Source organism: Manacus candei, unplaced genomic scaffold, assembly GCF_025592945.1.
Source record: "Manacus candei isolate 608988 ecotype Guabito, Panama unplaced genomic scaffold, ASM2559294v1 h1tg000043l, whole genome shotgun sequence".
NCBI classification, from domain to species: Eukaryota; Metazoa; Chordata; class Aves; order Passeriformes; family Pipridae; genus Manacus; species Manacus candei.
This window is the reverse complement of record NW_026138091.1, coordinates 18117580-18135334: the sequence shown is the minus strand read 5'-3', so window position 1 is coordinate 18135334 and position 17755 is coordinate 18117580. Positions and strand designations below refer to the sequence as shown.

General features: G+C 37.3%; 1 protein-coding gene across 5 annotated transcripts in view; it reads right to left on the bottom strand.

The window, feature by feature from the left end:
• Positions 1 to 17755, bottom strand: part of PTPRZ1 (protein tyrosine phosphatase receptor type Z1) — a 138850-nt gene that overhangs the window by 46090 nt on the left and 75005 nt on the right. For all 5 annotated transcript variants that reach the window (XM_051795349.1, XM_051795351.1, XM_051795350.1 and 2 more), the window contains exons 4-10: positions 16189 to 16340; positions 14744 to 14839; positions 14418 to 14484; positions 10682 to 10839; positions 9997 to 10147; positions 3672 to 3856; positions 2809 to 2935 (exon numbers count right to left, since the gene is read on the bottom strand). In XM_051795349.1, the coding sequence (XP_051651309.1) occupies positions 2809 to 2935; positions 3672 to 3856; positions 9997 to 10147; positions 10682 to 10839; positions 14418 to 14484; positions 14744 to 14839; positions 16189 to 16340 (936 nt within the window). The remainder of the gene's footprint in view (positions 1 to 2808; positions 2936 to 3671; positions 3857 to 9996; positions 10148 to 10681; positions 10840 to 14417; positions 14485 to 14743; positions 14840 to 16188; positions 16341 to 17755) is intronic.

The following is a 17755-nucleotide window of genomic DNA, read 5'->3' as shown; positions in this document are numbered from 1 at the left end:
TTGCAAGTGTCTCACAAGGAAAAGTCTAAAACAATGGTCTTGAGCTTTTTAAATATCAGATTTGTGTACTGAAACTTCCCTCATTAGAAGTGGTCACTCCAAAGGCAGAATTCCTCCTGGAAAGGCCATTCTGATGCCTCTGCATGACTCATGCCTTGCTCTAGCTCTTAACATGAATATTAATTGATCTGGAGGTGATTGCAGTGAATTTCATCTTAATTAAACTGGCTTACTCAGAGTAATTCTTGAAAACGAAAGATTTAATTTATGTTTTATGTGAGTCAACTTTATTTCATGTCTTCATGGTGAAGATAACTTTTCTTTCAGAAATTCACAAGCAGGAGCTCCAAGAAATCCCCTTTTGCCTCCAGATCTATAAAGCAGATCACAAAACCAATTTGATGTTACTGTTGAAAACAGCAAGTTGCTCTGAACAAATTTTTCTCATTAGGTATCTACATTCTCATATATCTCTTGTTTAATATTAGGAATATTTAAAATTAAATACAAAAATATTTGCAATATTTGCAGCACTTAATTCAGATGTAAATAATTAGCAAAATTAAGTATGCAAATAAACATTAATATTAGAGATTTAGAAATTTATAGAGCAATGTCCACCCTTAGGAATCATACTAGTTACATGGAAGGAATTTTCCCCTGAATTTTTTCATCCAACACTTTGAGAGGTGCCATTGTGGAAGTGTCAAAATAAAAGAACCAAAGTAGATTGAATAATCTGGTGTTCATTTCAGATAGGAAGCATACCAAAGAAATATTTTTTGTATTTTGGTATTTCATTTTTATTTAAAAATTTCCCCCTATTTTTATTTATATTTTGTAGAATTTAAAATATCAACAAAGAAATTAATGGTGCATCTGCATAAAAAGGCTTGAGACTATCAGACTTACAGTCAGAACTGCATACAAAGCTCAAGAGAAATTTCTGCTGACATACTGGAAGGTGAATTTAATTTTCCAGTACGTATTTCCAAAGCAAGACCCTCACTCTTTCTTCTACTGGAATGAATGCAAAGCCACTGCTTTGCATGACTTCAGCAGCAATATGTGGATGCTGTGCTCAGTGACTGTACTGCTGGCCAGCTGCAGGCTGCCAAATGTCCCGTTGTCCTCTTGCTGAGTTTGTTCCCCAGGACTATCTGCTTGCACTGCAGGTGTAGTGGGCAGTGCTTACCCAGCACTCCTGTCTCTCTCCTTGCCTCTGCATTAGCCTTTCCTGCCAAAGGGAGGCACACAGCAGGGTGGTATGCAACTCATCCTCAGAGCAGGGTTACAGCAGTAGCAGCAGAAGGATGGTTTATCCTGTGGATACCACCTATACTGGATTTTGTTTTGCGGTATCTATTTTCAGAAATCTTACAGCTCTGATGGCAGCACTGCACTGACTTGATTGGTTGAACTACTGTTTAATAATGACAACACTACTCTGCTTATTTGCCATTCCATATAGAAATGGATGTGGGGTGTGTAGATGAACTTATCTGAGAAAATTATTCAAACACAAACCCAGTGAATTCTGGAAAGTAAGTGGAGGAATATAGTATTTAAGAGATGGATAAAGGATAAGCAGAAAAGTGAAATGACAGGCAGAATGTCACAACTTTTTTGTGGAATTCTTAGAAAACTAAAGAGAAATAGGAAAATTCTGGTAGATATCAGCATAAGACTCCAAAAATGCATTCTTCTTAATGTATTGTGTTTGAAAGACAAGTTAAATGTTTATTGAAAAATTGTATGTACTATACCAGATGCTGTGTCCTCCTCCTACAGGCAAAAACACACTATTACAAGCCTGTTACCATTGTTAGTCCATAATTCATGCAGTAGAGATCGTTGAGAATCATATTCTTTTTCACTGTAAAGGAATGTGGCTCCCTTGAAATGAAAAACTGACCTGTTTTCCCAAGTACACCACAACATCACTAAGAACTTTGCTGTAGCCAAACAGACTTATGTAAGTGTAAAACTGAACTTACAGAATATATAAATAAACAACAAAATCCAGGCCCTTAGATAAAAAATGGTTCCTTGCATGATTAGAAAGTCTTTGATTTTTTAATATGAATAATTACAGGGTTCTTAGTTAAAAACATAGCTCTCACTTTCATAAGAGCTGGGTCTGATACTAAAACTTTCACAGAATTTAAGGAATTATTATGGACAAAATCAAGCTTCATGCTATAGTTTCAAATTATTTCATATTTACCAGCAGACAAAAGAAGTAAATCTGGCTGTGAAATCATTAAGATTTATTTGTTAGGACTTTTGATTTTTTGCAAGGCAGCATTAAGAAGCAAGGGAATTCCATCGCCACAAGTCTTTTGAAATCAAACTCCAAGTATTCATAAGAAATAAAATTTCAAAATCATTAATACAGACTTATAAATAATATATTGGGGTTGTATTACTTGTTACCTTAATAATTTAGCTGTGTGGATTAATTTTGGGCTTGAGCCATAGAGAAATAATACCAAACAGAGTTTTATTTCCCTACATTATATTGATAAAAGATACACTTGTGAGATTTGAAATCAGATAGGTGTTTTTCAGAATATTCTTAGAGTTAAAAAAATTAACATGCAGTCTTTTATAGGTAATGCTTAAAAGGAATTACATCATGTAAAATATCAGTAGCAAGGAACATGCTGAGGGTTAACTGCAGTGATTTTGAAATTTCATTTTAGCATAATTTGATAGTCACGCATTTTAACTGGTTTGCAAACAAACTACTACTTCAAATACAGATTTTCAGCTAAAAGAGATCACTAAGCTTAAAAGACCACTTACCTGGGTCCTCTAAAGGCATATCCACAATGACTTGGTCACTGTATTTTCCATATAGACCATTAGAGCAAACAGCAACTATCTGAAGAACATAACTTGTATTGGGCAGCAGATTATTTAGAATAGCCCCCTAAAAGAAAAAAAAAACATGTTTAATAATTTACTTGCAAATAAGTATAAGATATTTGAAAATATTAATTTTTAATAACGCATTTTTCATATGAACCATAAAGCTCCTTTCTTCTAGTATTCTAATGTATGCTTTTTTATATTTTATTGTCACAAATGTTCTTCAGTCAACTTAAAAAAAAATCTTGTAACTTTTAATATGGAGGATACCAAACTATATAATTATTTAGTGCTCAACACAAGCTTAGGTAACATTATGTGTGATAAGTTATGAGTCTTTAAAGAGGGTTACAGGAACATATCAGTAAAATAACATGAAGCTGTAATCAGTAACTTAATACTTATAGCAGTATGATTGAATTGAATCTTATTAGATGTCTGTGTAGGTAATTCTTTCACATCCGTGAGCAATGAAGTACAGATCACTATTAATTGACTAACAGGTTTATGGCCAAGCTCTGTAATTGACATGGTCATAAACATTTGGACCCAGTATAGGCAAGCCAGAGGTTTTCCCTGCAGAGGTTTTCCCTCTTCTGGGTAAGAGGGCTTTTACTTTTTTTTAAATTGTCTTTGTGGCTTTATGGCCGAAAAATGAACTACAGCTTCTGTCAGCTGGAGCCAAAGAAGGAATTTTTTATGGAATTGGCTCCCAGATAGAGTTTAATCCCTTAAGGTAATTAACAGAGAGTTGTTATGCCATCACTCCTTTTTATGAAACTTGAAGAGTAAGTTACCAAGTCCTGATACCCATCTGTCAGAAACTCATGCTTAGTTTGGTCTTCTCCATCCAACTGTTGATAAAAGACAGCAAATCTCTCAATTGTGGTGTCATATACAACCCGAGGTCTTTCCCACGTAACTAGAAGACTAGTATAATTCTTTGGATCGGACTGAACATTTTCAGGTTCTGAGCTGCAAACTGGAAGAAAGAAAAGAGGAAAGAATATGGTATTTATTAAAAGAGGAAAGAATATGGTATTTATTAAATTGTACAAGTGACTCTACTAAGATCTTGAGCTACCTCCTGAGAAAATCAATGCAAGTCTTTCATGTGTCTCGTTTTTAGCCTTCCATTAAAATATTTCAGATGTCATGCACTATAAACAGAACCAGTATGTTAACACCAGATTTTCAAAAGCAAGGCAATTTGTGGACTGAGCCTCATCTCCCTCACTCTTACACTATATTTTGTGAAATGTAATATCCAGTTCCTAAGAAATAATATATAAACCACACAACATAAAGATTCATATATCTGTCCTTGCAAGGAAAAAAAATTCTATTATTCTGTCTTTATGGGTCTATCAGAGTAGTATTAGAAGACCTGCACACTCACCACCTATAATAGACTGTAATCTAGAGTAGATTTTTAAATATTTAAATGTTAAAGGTAAACCTATTACACTTGAACTTCCCCTCTGTGATGTTTGAATCTTTTTATAGTACCTAAAGGAGAGACAAAAGGCACATAGGAAGCAGCTAAGAAATTATTATATTAGCAAGTATTTGCTGAAGAAGTCTGGTCAGGCCATTGCAATCCTGGGCCTGGCTCACACACACCTTCTTTGTGTGCCTGGAACCTGCACACCAGAGGAGAGCTTGGTCAGGTAGCGACCCTCGCCAGTCTCCCATGTTTTATCCTCCAATCTCTGCATCTTATTCAAATAAGCTGAACATTTTGATATTTTCATATACATATGTATACACAGACGTACTGATTATCAGTACACAAGAAATTTGCTGAGACTCTGACATTTGTTCTTAAAATTGTACAAGTACAATTGTGTGTGGCTTAAAAATAATATAAAAGGTCAAATGTAGATTAACCCAGATGAAAAAACTACATTAGCAGAAAATGTAAATTATTTAGTTGAAGCTCACTGAAAAAATGTCTAGGGAGTTAGGATATACAAACAAAAATAAAGCAGTATCATACAGAGGTGCATCATAAATGGATGGTTTGGATTTGTATTGAGACTTCATTCTCCTTGCTTGCTCTCATCGTCCCTTCTGCTTGCGGGGGAACTGTGTCTACAGACACAGAAGTGAAGAATGGAGAACACAAAAGTGTTCACCAACTTTGGTTCCCAACTCGAGAGCACAGCAACTAGATCTGTTCTGATGTCTCAGAATGAAGGCAGGGGTCCCTGATACTTCCTGTTAGAAATCCCTTTTCTTATCTTTTTGAAATTACGTGGTTTGGAACTTTGGTTTGAAATGCTCAGAGTGGCTATCTGGCCCTGCACTAGCTTTTGGGAATTGCTTGTCTCAGGTACTGAAATTACATTTATGTGCACTTCCATAGGTACTGGAGAGGTATATACATAGTCATTCCCAATATGGAATAAATGAGGAAACATTTTTTATATCTCATAATCTGTTTAAAACAAAATGTGAATATCGAGCAAAAACAAGTAAAAAACCTATCTAGCTAACTAAGAAAACAAGTGCAGATCCTTTGGAGTCCTCTTAAAGGAAGCAAACACCATGATGCCACAATGCTTTGGTGGAAAATACTGCATTTTGAAAGAAAGAAGTCCATTAGCTTTGCATTTTGCCAAGTGAACACAAGAGGGCACTCAAACTTCTCAAAAATATTTGTAAAAACTACTTTCGTTCTGTACGCAGGTCGGCAGTTCTGAGCAGCTTTGGTCTGACCTAGTCAATGGAAAATAAGCATCAAGGCTTTTTTAATTTTTTTGTTTGCGAGTGTAAGCTAATGATAGAGGTAGTATTAGTCTGTGTAAATTAGCTGAATTCAATAGCTTGCCAAGTTTTTAATCTACTATGCTATGTAACTGATATGCCATTTTATTCAGGACACTGAATGAGCAAATTAAAAAAAAAATCTCAAGTTGTGTACATTCTATTCCATTACTAAAATTTTTCATTTCACACCATTTCCACCAGATGGCAAAAGCAAACCACTAGACCACCCTTTCCAATTCTGAGTATTAAGACAGATGACTTAAACTGATTTAATTTTTTTTCAATGATTCTAAAGACTCCACAGTTATTAATTTTTGAAGGTGTTTAAAATTACTCTCAAAATGCTTTTTTATAATGTAAACACCAAGTTTCTCTGTGTTCCAAACACTTTTCTTTTTTTTCTCTCTCTTCTTCCTCCTTTCATCTTTCTTGTCTGTGAGTGAATTTGGTTCTGAAATCTCTGACTGTATTCAGAGTAACAGAGCAGTATTATAGAACTTCTAAAGATACAAGATTGGTGTCTCCAATGTTAGTTCTTTGGGATTTTTTCCTTTTCCAGATGGTTCTTCTATTTTTCCCCAAGAAAAAAAGTTGTCTTCTGTTTTGTTCTCCATCTTTTGATGTTCATCTCAGCAGTGACCAACAATATTGCTACATGACAATCATCTACCTATTATTTCACCTCCATTCCTTCCCAAGGTGTTCTCTTGCCCTTCTTCTGATGTCACTTTGTAAGTCATTCTACCTGTTCTGTTTCCCTTTCTTTCCTGCCAGTCTTAGCAACACAGAGATACTTTGCTCCTGCTTTTTCCCATTTTCCTTCTCCAGAGACTAGGAAAAGAAAGGAACATAACAACTTACCTAATTAAATACTTCTGCTCTGATACCGACTTTTGGAAAATCTGAGCAAGAAAGGGAGTTCTCAAGTCTGTTACTAATCTGAAGTCACAGATATTAAATTGGATTACAAGTCTCAAGCAGTAAAATACAAAAGAGCAAAAAATTCACAGAAGTCAGAGGCCTATTCAAACCCCTGCTGGGCTTGAACTCAAGTCCCTGCTTTCCCCAGATGAGTACTTAGATGCTGGTTTTGCATATCATATGCAAAACCAGCACTGCACATCATGATAATGCACCTATCTCTGTTTATTCTTCCGTGGAATAAAATGGTACTCATGTAACTTAAAAAATTTTCATCTAAACTCATTTGCATCATGGGGAACGACAGGGTACATTAGCCCAATCATTGTCAAAAACTGCCTGGACTGTATTTTTGACCAGAAGACCTTTATAAGCTGCCCACATTTGGCTGTTTTCCACCCACATTTGTTGCTTTCTTCTACTTTTAGCTGAATCTAGGTTTGAGATTTTTTATCTTTTTAAATGCAGCTTTTCAATTGTTGAGGTCATGAAATCACTTCATTTACATTAAGATATTCAGGGGCTTTGCAGATCCCTGACACAGTATATGGCAAAAAGTAGTTCATCAGTATTCCCAGTCTACTCTCTCTCTGTGATGGAGGCGGAGCAGGACAGTAGATGTGTACCAGGCTGATGTTGGCTGGTCACCAGGTACCCACCCAGCTGCTCTCCAACTCCTCCTCTTCAGCAGGGCAGGGATAAAAAGTAAGATGAAAAAGCTCATGGGTCAAGATAAAGACAGGGAGATCGCTCACCAGTAACCATCATGGGAAAAACAGACTCGACTTACGGAAATTTAATTTATCAAAAAATAAATAGAGTAGAATAGTGAGAAACAAAACCAAACCCACAAACATCTCCCCCCCCTTTCCTTCTTCCCAGGCTCAACTTCAATTCCGACTCTTCCACTTCCCCACTCCCAGTGGCACAGGGGGATAAAGAATGGGGATTTTGGTCAGTTATAATGCTTTGCCCTCTGCTGCTCCTTCCTCCTCATGCTGTTCCCCTGCACCAGCATTGGGTCCCACCCACAGGATACAGTCCTTCATAAATTCTTCCAGTTTGCTTAGTCTTTCAGGAACAGACTGTTATACTTTGTGTCCCCCACGGGGTCACAGACCTGCTAGATAATCTGCTCCTGCATGGGCTTCTCTCCACAAGCCACAGCTCCAGCCAGGAGCCTGCTCCTGCATGGAGTCTCCAAAGTGTGCCACAGGACAGCTTATCTTCACCATAGGCTGCAAGGGAGTCTCTGCTCCTGGAGCACATCCTCCTTCTCTCACCTAGGTGTCAGAGGGCTGCTTCTCACACTTTTTTCCTCACTCCTCACTGCTGTGCAGCTTTGTTTTCCCAGAGCCACCACCATGGCCAAGGGGCTCAGCTGTGCCCTGAGGTGGGTGGGTTGGAGCCAGCTGGAACTGTCTGTGTCTGGCTCAGGGCAGCCCCAGGCTCTCTTCACAGAGGCCACCCATGTACCCACCACTGCCAGCACCTGGGCACCTGCACACCACGCACTGTGCCAGTGCAAAGTGTCCCACACAAATATTTGGATAGAATCTGAGAATGGTTATTCATGTCGACTGAGGAATGTGAAAGGGTAAAGGCATGACCCCTTGTCTCACAAGAGAATTTAACTAAGACAACTGCTGAACTTCATACAGTTGTATTTCTCATGGGAAAACAGGCTGAAAAATATTTTTCATCACTATATATTGTCAGTCTTAAATTTTAACAACCCACTGTTTTTTATACCTGTACTAATTCCAGGAAGATTAACAAGAGTCAGGTTTCTGCCCTTACACCAGGGGCCTCACCAGAAGGGTGGGGTGGGTGGGAAGTCATGTAATGGGCTCAGCAGCCACCACGATGGTTCTCAGGTTTACAGGAATAAATAATGATTTCTATTATAAATAGATTTGCATGACAGCTGAAGTTGGTGGAGGTAAAACATTACAATTTCAAAACACTTCTTTAGTTGAATCCTAAAATATGGTTGTAAGGATTAGCTCTTCTAATCTGCTTAAATACATACATACATATATATCATATAGGGAAACTACATGTATTACTAGTCAGGCTTGGGGAACAAAGCATCTCCATGTACACAGTAAGACAGTGCTAGTACACCAAGAACATTGAGGATGTCACTGTGAAAACAATTCTGACAATATTTGGCTGAAATTAGTTTAAAATGGAATATAAATATTCTTTTAGCTCTTCCAATGAAACTTAGTTCTACTTAAGAAATGTCATGTATTAAGAACAGCAATAAATCAAACATTTAATCCTACTGCCTAATGAGAATGTACACTGAAAGCAGCAGGAGAAAATTAGGATTCTAGGTTTCACAATGCAAAATAATTTTTCAATTGTCTACCTTACTAAGACCCACTCTTGTAATTTTTCTCGCATCCTGTAAAGGGATTAAAAAGACTATTTTTCTTCTGTTGACTACTATGCATTATTAAACATGAAATGCATAAGCCTTTTCACTCTTGGAGACCTTGGCATTCATGTTACAGCTTTTACATCTGGACATTTGAATTTAATGATTCCTAGGGGTTCTTATTTACCTTCTCTTAAAATGGAGGTGAAAATATAAATGCTTCTCTAATGTTCTACATTAAACAAAATCTATAGCTGCATTTTTGTGCATATATATATGTATGTACATAAATATAAATAAGTATATTTATGAAACCACACTTCTTTTAAATCTGTAGAACACCTACGCCATGTGCTTCAGTCAGCTGTTTATGTCTAATTAAGCACAGTTCAGCACAATTGAGTTTAAGAATCTACAGGTATCCCCACCCAAGTGGCAACATAATGCCCTCAGTTTAAAGGTTTACTCTATATTCTTCTGTGCTTTTAAGTATAGAAATCATTGACTTCCATATTTAGTGCTAGATCTTGTTTCCCATTACATAATGTACTATTTTGGTCATATAACCTTCATAAACTTCCCTGAAGTTTTAGAATCTGGCTTCTAGGATTCCCTTTATCTATCAATTTCTAAGCAGACTACACGAAATTAGTTAGGTGACCTCACTTCAGTCTCTGTTGTAAAAGCATTCACACTATATGACAAGGAACCAAATGGGTTTGTAAAATAAAATTCTCCTGCAGTCCCTGAAAAGGCAGCATTGTTTAGGTCTGAAACACATTAAAAGGGCAGTGCAAGAAAGCCTGAACTGACGTGATCTTCACTGAATGCTTGGTCAAGACAAGCATTTAATTTTCCACTCCATTTAATCTGACATGTTTTTTGATTGCTAGTTTTTTTCTCTGAAGTGATAGATTTATGAGTAATAATACAGTGTGCTGTGTTCTGCACGGTTTAAAATGAGTATCTTCATACTTGGATGAATCTTTTACCGAAAATTGCCTTTCAACTTGTGAAGAGAGGAATGATTGGTCAGTAAGTACCTGCTTCATGAATTTCTTCTTGTCCAGTGTAAGAGGAAAACACTTGCCCAAAGAACTTATATTGCTGTTCTCTAAAGTTGTTTTGTAGGTAGTCCATCAGCATAACATAGCCAGACTGCTGCATTGTAAGGACTTCACAGAATACAGCTAACTAGAAGAGGTGAGGAAAAAAAAGAAGTCAAAAGTCAAAATAAATTGAGCAGATACTGCCAGCAGGCAAAAACTCTGGGGAGAAGCTGCTGGTTAAAGTCTCACAGTTGAGCTATCCAGCATGACACTGAACTTTTGTTCTTCTGTACCATCAATAAATCTAATGGTTTACTCCACCAGTATTTCTCAATTACTCTGCTGTTGGAGCTGTGCTCTGCCAAGCACCACCATTTGGCTGGGAAGAGTGTTTTGTACTCCTGTTTATCTGAGTTCAAAGTCCAGACAGCCTGGAGTATGTTCTTACCCATTTTAAGACAAGAAATGACTCAGATTCTAGTCCTAAACTAAAAAAAAAAGGAAAAGATAACACACTCCAGTAATATATATGCTTTCTAATTTAAAGGCTGCATGAAAAACTTCTAACTAGATAGAAGAAAAGCTATGTTGTTGGGCTGGCAATGAATGCCGTACATGGCAAATACTTTTCTTTGGTATTATGTATAATATTTTGGTTTTACAACATTACACAAATTACCTGGTTTTCAGAAATACTTATGGTATCTTTAAACACAATCCATTCAACTGTTTCAGAGCATGGAGGAGCTGATAAAGATCCATTATAAGTGTAATATTTGTCTGTTGCATTCGGCAAAAGATTCAGCAAAATAAATGGTTCTAAGGCAGCCTGTTTTCCTGAAAAAAAAAAAGTAGTCAGATGGTTAAAATACTACAGAAGCAATGAATAAATAGAAATCTCACTGTCTAAAAGAGTTACCATTATAAGAACGTGCTAATTTTGAGGTTATTCAAAATCTAATCTCCAGAGAGACTAACATACAAATAAATTGCAGGGCCTTTTTTATTTAGTTTGAATAAGCATACTTCAAAACCAACTCTGTTTATTTGGGAAGGTGTACTGAGTTACTCCAGTAATAAATAGAGTAATCAGTACATTGGTTCACAAGAATTTGTTCATCTGTAAGCTTACTCATAAACGCTCAAGATGCCAAATCTTTGTCCCACTCTTGAACTTCAAAGAAAAAAAAAATACGTTAAATCTTTGTTCTACGTTTCATTACATGGCTTCAAATTCTCCCTGAAATTAATCAAGTTGTTGAGTTCCTTGCAGGATCCAAACTGCTGCAGAAAATCACTGACTGGGGAGCTGTTACCATGTTAGACTCGAGAGTTAATACAACTTGTGAAAGTGGAAGCAGAATTTCTGTGGATCAGGTTTTTTTAAAATGGTGATAATACAGCAAAAAACTGTAACACAAAGCAGCAAAGAATGCAAAGATGTCCTCTGGGAGAGTGTGACCACCCTGTTTATTGTCCTGTGAAAACAATATCACATCTTTCAGGTCAGCAGTTTACCTGGTACATTGTCAACTGTTAGTAAGCATGAGGAACTGCTGAAAGTCCATCCTCAGAAGGCTAAGTTTCTACTGGTATGGCAGTAGGGTCCAGCAACAGAAATTGGCATAAATGGTGCCAACTTCAACAAGGCAGACTTATTTAGTCTGTGACAATTATATGCCTTATTGTCTAGTGCATCCAAATTAATGCTGTTTTTCACAGCTTGGAATAGCATAGATCCTTATATACCTTATTTCAATTGAAAGTTACTGATTTTAAATTTCTTCCTATTTGGTAAATATTCCCTTCTAAATATCTAATGAATTTTCAGACCCTGCATTTACTTGTGGTTTTAGATGTCTGTTACTTGAACCCTGTACAGATTTTTGAACTGTCTTTGTCTTCATAATTCTTTACAAATTTGGTGACATTACATGAACAGTTTATTACAAGTGATTGGTGCCTTTCTTCTGTAGAGTGACTGCTCTACTGAGTTAAGGTTTAGGAGCTGGCTCTTCCCCCTCTCTTTTCCATGTGTCGTGAAAAGGGAACATTTGGCAGTGCCAAGCAAAGCCCATCCTTCTGTTTCTCCTGTCGAAACATTAATCGGCCTTCAGACAGAAGCTATTATTGCTATCTGGTATGTCTAGTTAACATATCCCTGCCTCAGGAAAAAAGAATGCCAGTCCATTTTATGTAGATGCTTGACATGGGGACATGAAACTTCTCATTCATAGTAAGAATCTTGCCATACATTTCACAGCTTTGGATTTTAGAATGTCCTTTAATGGCAGTCTAGATTTTAAAATAAAATTTTAAAATTTTGTTGACAGCCTGGATTTCAAAATAAAACATGTACAAAGAATAATGAAAAACAGAGAGTTCATCCAGAAGAAACAGGAGTGCTCCTCTGCAGAGCTTGAGAACTCAGCAATTCGGATTCAAATAAGCACAATATAGATATGACTGACAAGAACAATTCATGTACATCACAGACAAAGACAGATTGTGTGCTATTCCCCTTTCTTCAGAAGAAACAACTTGATTATTCATGACCTGAATTTTCTGAGCTCATTTGCAATTTTTTCAAGAAAATGATATTCTATTCATTGTTGAAGTGCCATGTAGTGACTGACTTGAATCTTGCTACCGATAGTTTTACAGCTCCTTCCAAGGCTGTAGGATGGCATCTGCCTTGATGTATTACTCGTTCCCCTTTTTGTTTCATAGAAGATGGTACACAAAAGTAATGAATCTTAACTGCTTTACATTTTCACCTCCTCTGTCTTTATAATTCATGAAAGTTGCTCCCTTTTATATTTGTTGAATAGTGTTTGTTTCCCAGAGAAAAGAAAATCTTGATTTTAGCATCATACTTTTGAAAGCTTTAAAAACAGCTCTGTACACTTTCAACCTATCAATCTAAAGGACCTTTACAAAATCTAGCATCATTACATAAAGGAAATCTGAGACGGTTTACTTAAGGTTATGGACATGATGTAAGAAAATATTCCTGTTCAAGACCATGCTCGTTCATGTTTATTCTTCTGCAAAGCCACTGTGAAACCGAGTTAGAGACTGAGCCCAGATCTCTTCATGTACCACACTAAATTCCAATGTGTTCCAATAAGCAACAATGTCAGAGCACTTCTTAAAGACAAAATTGTTAACAATTGGTCTTAATAATGCTACTACAAATACAATATAATTGGATTATTTCAGATTTTCACAGGAACTACTGAAAAAAAGGATTCCTCTCCTCTGAGCCTACTGAATGCTGATATTCATATAGTCTCACTCCTGTAAGACCCATCCTGGATAGCTGCAACAGCACTATCCGGCTTCCAACCAGATATAAAAATGCTTAAATGTATGATTAAAAAGACTCACATAATAAATCCAGATTTACCTGGGTTTAGCATTTAAACAGTTGCAAATTTCTCCTGATAGTTAGATTTATTCATTTACACTTAGTTCTGTTGTTACAAATACTCAGTCTTGGGGTAAATAAATCACAGAAAATCATATCTCAAGTTGGAAGAGAGACCCATGAGGATCATAAGTCCAACTCCTTACTTCTCACAGGACTATCTAAAACTAAATGATACGACTAAGCATCATCCAGATGCTTGGTGCCATGACCACTTACTTCTGTGGGGAGCCTGTTCCAGTGACAGATCACCATCTCAGTGAAGGACCTTTTCTGATGTCCAATCTGAACTTCCCCTGACATAGCTTCATTCCATGTCCTCAGGTCCTATCACTGGTCACCACAGAGAGATCAGCAAATCCCCCTCTGCTGCACCCCTTAAGGAAGTTGTAGACTGTGATGAGGCACCCCTTCTCCAAGCTGAACAAAATAAGTCACCTCAGACACCCCTTGTGTGTCTTGTCTTCAAGACCTTTCTCAATCTTGGTTGCCCTTCTCTGGACGCTCTCTAATAGCTTCTTACATTGTGGCACCCAGAACTGCATGCAGGACCCAGGGTGAGGCTGCCCCAGTGCAGAGCAGAGTGGGACAATCCCCTCCCTCGACTGGCAGGTGATGCTTTGCCTGATGCTCCCTAGGACATGGTTGGCCCTCCTGGCTGCCAGGGCACTGATGACTCATATTTAACTTGCCATCAAATCAAACCCCCAGCTCTCTTTCCAAAGGGATTCTCTCCAGACTCTCATTCCCCAGTTTGTACAAATAATAAGGACTACCCGGTCTCTGGCACTTGCCTATGTTAAATTTCAAGTGGTTGGTGATTGTGAGCTCTCCAGTCTATTCAGATAACTTTTGTAATTTCTAACAAAACAGACACGGCTGAGCAATACAATACTGTGCTCCTCAATGTCTTAAAGGTTTCTTAATCACACTGAAATGGAATTTAGTCTAATCAGTAATCAATAAAACATGGAGGCAAACTTACCAAAACGACTAACGCTATCTACTCCATTAATGATTGCATTATAATCTGGATTATCTTCTAGTCCAACCTGTTAAAAAGAAATTGTGTATTTTAACAGTGCACGCTTCATGAAAAAAATTTGAAAGTTACAGTTTACCACCAAAATTATAGATGACTTAAAGCCAAGCAAACATGTTTTGTCCATTTGCTTTTCTGTAAGAATAAATTAGAAAGAGACATGCAATTTTTTTAGCTCAGTGGTCACACAACGGAACCACTTAAATTCAGTTTGAACATTTGGTGTGTTTTAAGGCTTGTTAAATGACACAAAGATATACTTTGTTTACCTCAAACAAAATTGATAAAGCTCTTAATTTTCCATTTCCTTTAACTGCCTCTTCAAAATCTGTAAACTGATCTGCATCATAGCAGTAGATTTGCATCTGCAAGTAAAAATACATTCAAATGTCATATATATATTAAAAAATTTAAAAATGCAGTTACTTATACTACCATTTGGAGAAAAAAAACATCCAAACAAAAAATTTCAATACAAATATATAGATTTTTTTAATCTATCTTACATGCATTATCTGAAGATAAAGAATGGAATTCATCAGCAATTGGCTATCTAAAAACAACCTCTCCTGGAAAAGTATTAAGAACGCAGGAGTTCTCCTCTTCTGGACACACGATCTAGAGGACGCAGGCGAGATGAATCTTGAAATCAGTGATAAAACATGAATAATACTTCAAGATGTGCCTACTGCATCTGCCTTGCAGTAAGTGTAGAGAAGCATTGGTAATGTAAGATTACTGGATGCTGTGCCCACATCTGACTGCAGCTGGGAAATCTCCAGCACTGGGCCACCAACATAAATGGGACAGTGTTCTGTTGTGACCAGCTTTCTAGGAGATGATGATGGAAGAGAACATTCTCTTCAATGGCAGGACAGGTGGAGCGTGAGTGGGTATTTCCGAATGGCTAATGAGGCGAAGGAAACGACACTGCCCAGGGAAAGCTCCTGGCTCACAGCTCTCCCCTGCGTATAGGTCATTCTTGGCGCTATTGCTTTGCTCTTACATAGAAGCCCAAAGTACTTGGAATGAGGAGCAGCACAGTTGCTTGCCACAACTACATCTTTTTAACTGGAAAATGACCACAATGTCATGTTGAGGGTAGAAAGTTTGGCCTGCAGCGTGCCTTTGTGTATCTCAGCGAGAGCTGCTCCATCCCCATGCTGCTGCAAACTATTCTGCCAAACCAGCCGGGGTATGCTGGCCTGGCTACCTGTGAATGTGGCTGCACCCAGGACCTGCTCTCACATGGCTCTTGGCACACCACTACCAGCTCTTTCCTGCCCAGTGACATGGGCCGTGCTTTGTCTCTGTGAGGTCCAGCAGCTCCAATGGGCTCTCAGCAAAGTCCTAGCTTTGAGAAGTCCATTTACACTATAAACAATGAACTGATGTGGAATATGATAGGTCAAACTCATACGAGCTTAACTGTTAGTGGGAGCTTGAACTTCGTCAGATTAGCAGAACTGACATCTCATATCATCTTAAAAGATGTGTGAAAACAAAGTTTAGACATTCCCAACATGCCATGGACTAACACTTTACACTGCCCTTCTAAAATGCATAATTTAGATATTATTAATTTGGATTTAAGTGAATGATTATATTTGCAAATAGACTTAAATCAAGAGATAAACAAAGGTATTTAGTAAAGAATATTAATTTTTCAGATTGTCAAATCATCGAAATAATCAAAATCAATTCTGTACTTTACCTCAAGAGGAAATTTTTGTCCTTCTAAACTATGTTCTGATCCATCTGATGATGCGTTGCATTTTCCCCAGTGAAAAGTGATCTTGCTTGCTTTGAATATGGTGTCTAACCCACCTCCACTTACGTAATAATCACTTGTCAGATTAATTTCCACTGAACAAATTGAGAAAGAGAGAAAATAAGGAGTGTCAAGGTAAACACCAGCCAAGGCAGCTATAACTCTCATATTTCAGTATTAGGTGCTAGAAGGTAATATGATACACATATTTCTCTGTATTTCGTAAGTAATTTGACAGGAAATTGGTTATTTAAACTAAGTAAGAAGTGTGGTAATTCACTCTTATCATGGAGAAAATGTTTCATTTCATGCTGAAATTCATAAAATAATCATTTAATGAAGTGCACTTGGTCTCCTATTAACTGAAACTAGACATAGAACTACATTAAAAAGCTCAGACAACTGACAACCACCATGCTGGTTGTCTAAGAAAGGAAATTCCCGAACACATAACTTCCTGAAAGCACCCGGTTTTTTAACAAAAGGGAAAATACACACCTGCATGCCATTTTTACCAAATACAAATCATGAAGCAACATGGGAAAAGAAAATTTTATCCAGTTCTTAGGGGGACTGTCCCGACTATGAGACCCCTTAGCTGTGGAGCTGTCTCCCACAGGAAAACATGATAACAGGTCTTCAGCTGGACATAGTTGCACACAAACTGTAGATGAGTCTAAGCATTTGTCTTCTGGAGAGAAGGAGCAGCATGGAGCAGACTGAAGCCATACATTTTGGCTTTCCCATCTCCAGCTATTGAGAATTGCTTCACCTCTTGCTGAAAAGACCACTAGTAGAGTTCAGTTTCATTACATTACTTTCCTCAAAACCTTGAAGACAATTTTAGTGAGCTTAGCAGTTCCTTGTATAATGTCTGAATTTCTGTAGATGAGGAAGAGCTCAGTTCACTTTCAAGGACTTTAAAGAATGTTTTCTCAGGGGCATCTTGAAAAGACAAATGCACTTCTTATCTCCGCTAGTAGGGCAAGAGGGAAGTAAGTGATTTGTGAGTAGTATGTAGGAAAAACAAGACGGGGCCAAGAACAGAAATTAGGAACAACGATCTAAACTAAACTGCATTAAACTGCACTAAACTAAACTAAACTAAACTAAACAGGCTGGTCTAGGGGTCTCACGGGAACTGGTAGAAGGCAAAGAACATTGTTTGGAGATTCCTTGCTCTACACTTATGCCCAAAACCAGAAACAGTATTTCTAACAAGCAGCTTTTAGTTACTGCTATCCTGAATTTATAAGGGGTTGCAAAAAGATTTGTCTGACAATTTAAATACCACCATAAGCTTCTTTTATGGTTGGGAGAAATAGGAACTTGTAGTTATAAATCACTTTTTTTCTAAAATACAATTCTAAAATTGGTAAGACAAATCAGACCATAAAAGCACCTAATTCTCTTCTATGACTGTTAGAAGTCTACAAGAGTAATTCAGATGCAAGTTTCTACATTGTATGTGTCTATGTGTAAGTGAGATGAATCCCATCTCACTGAGTTT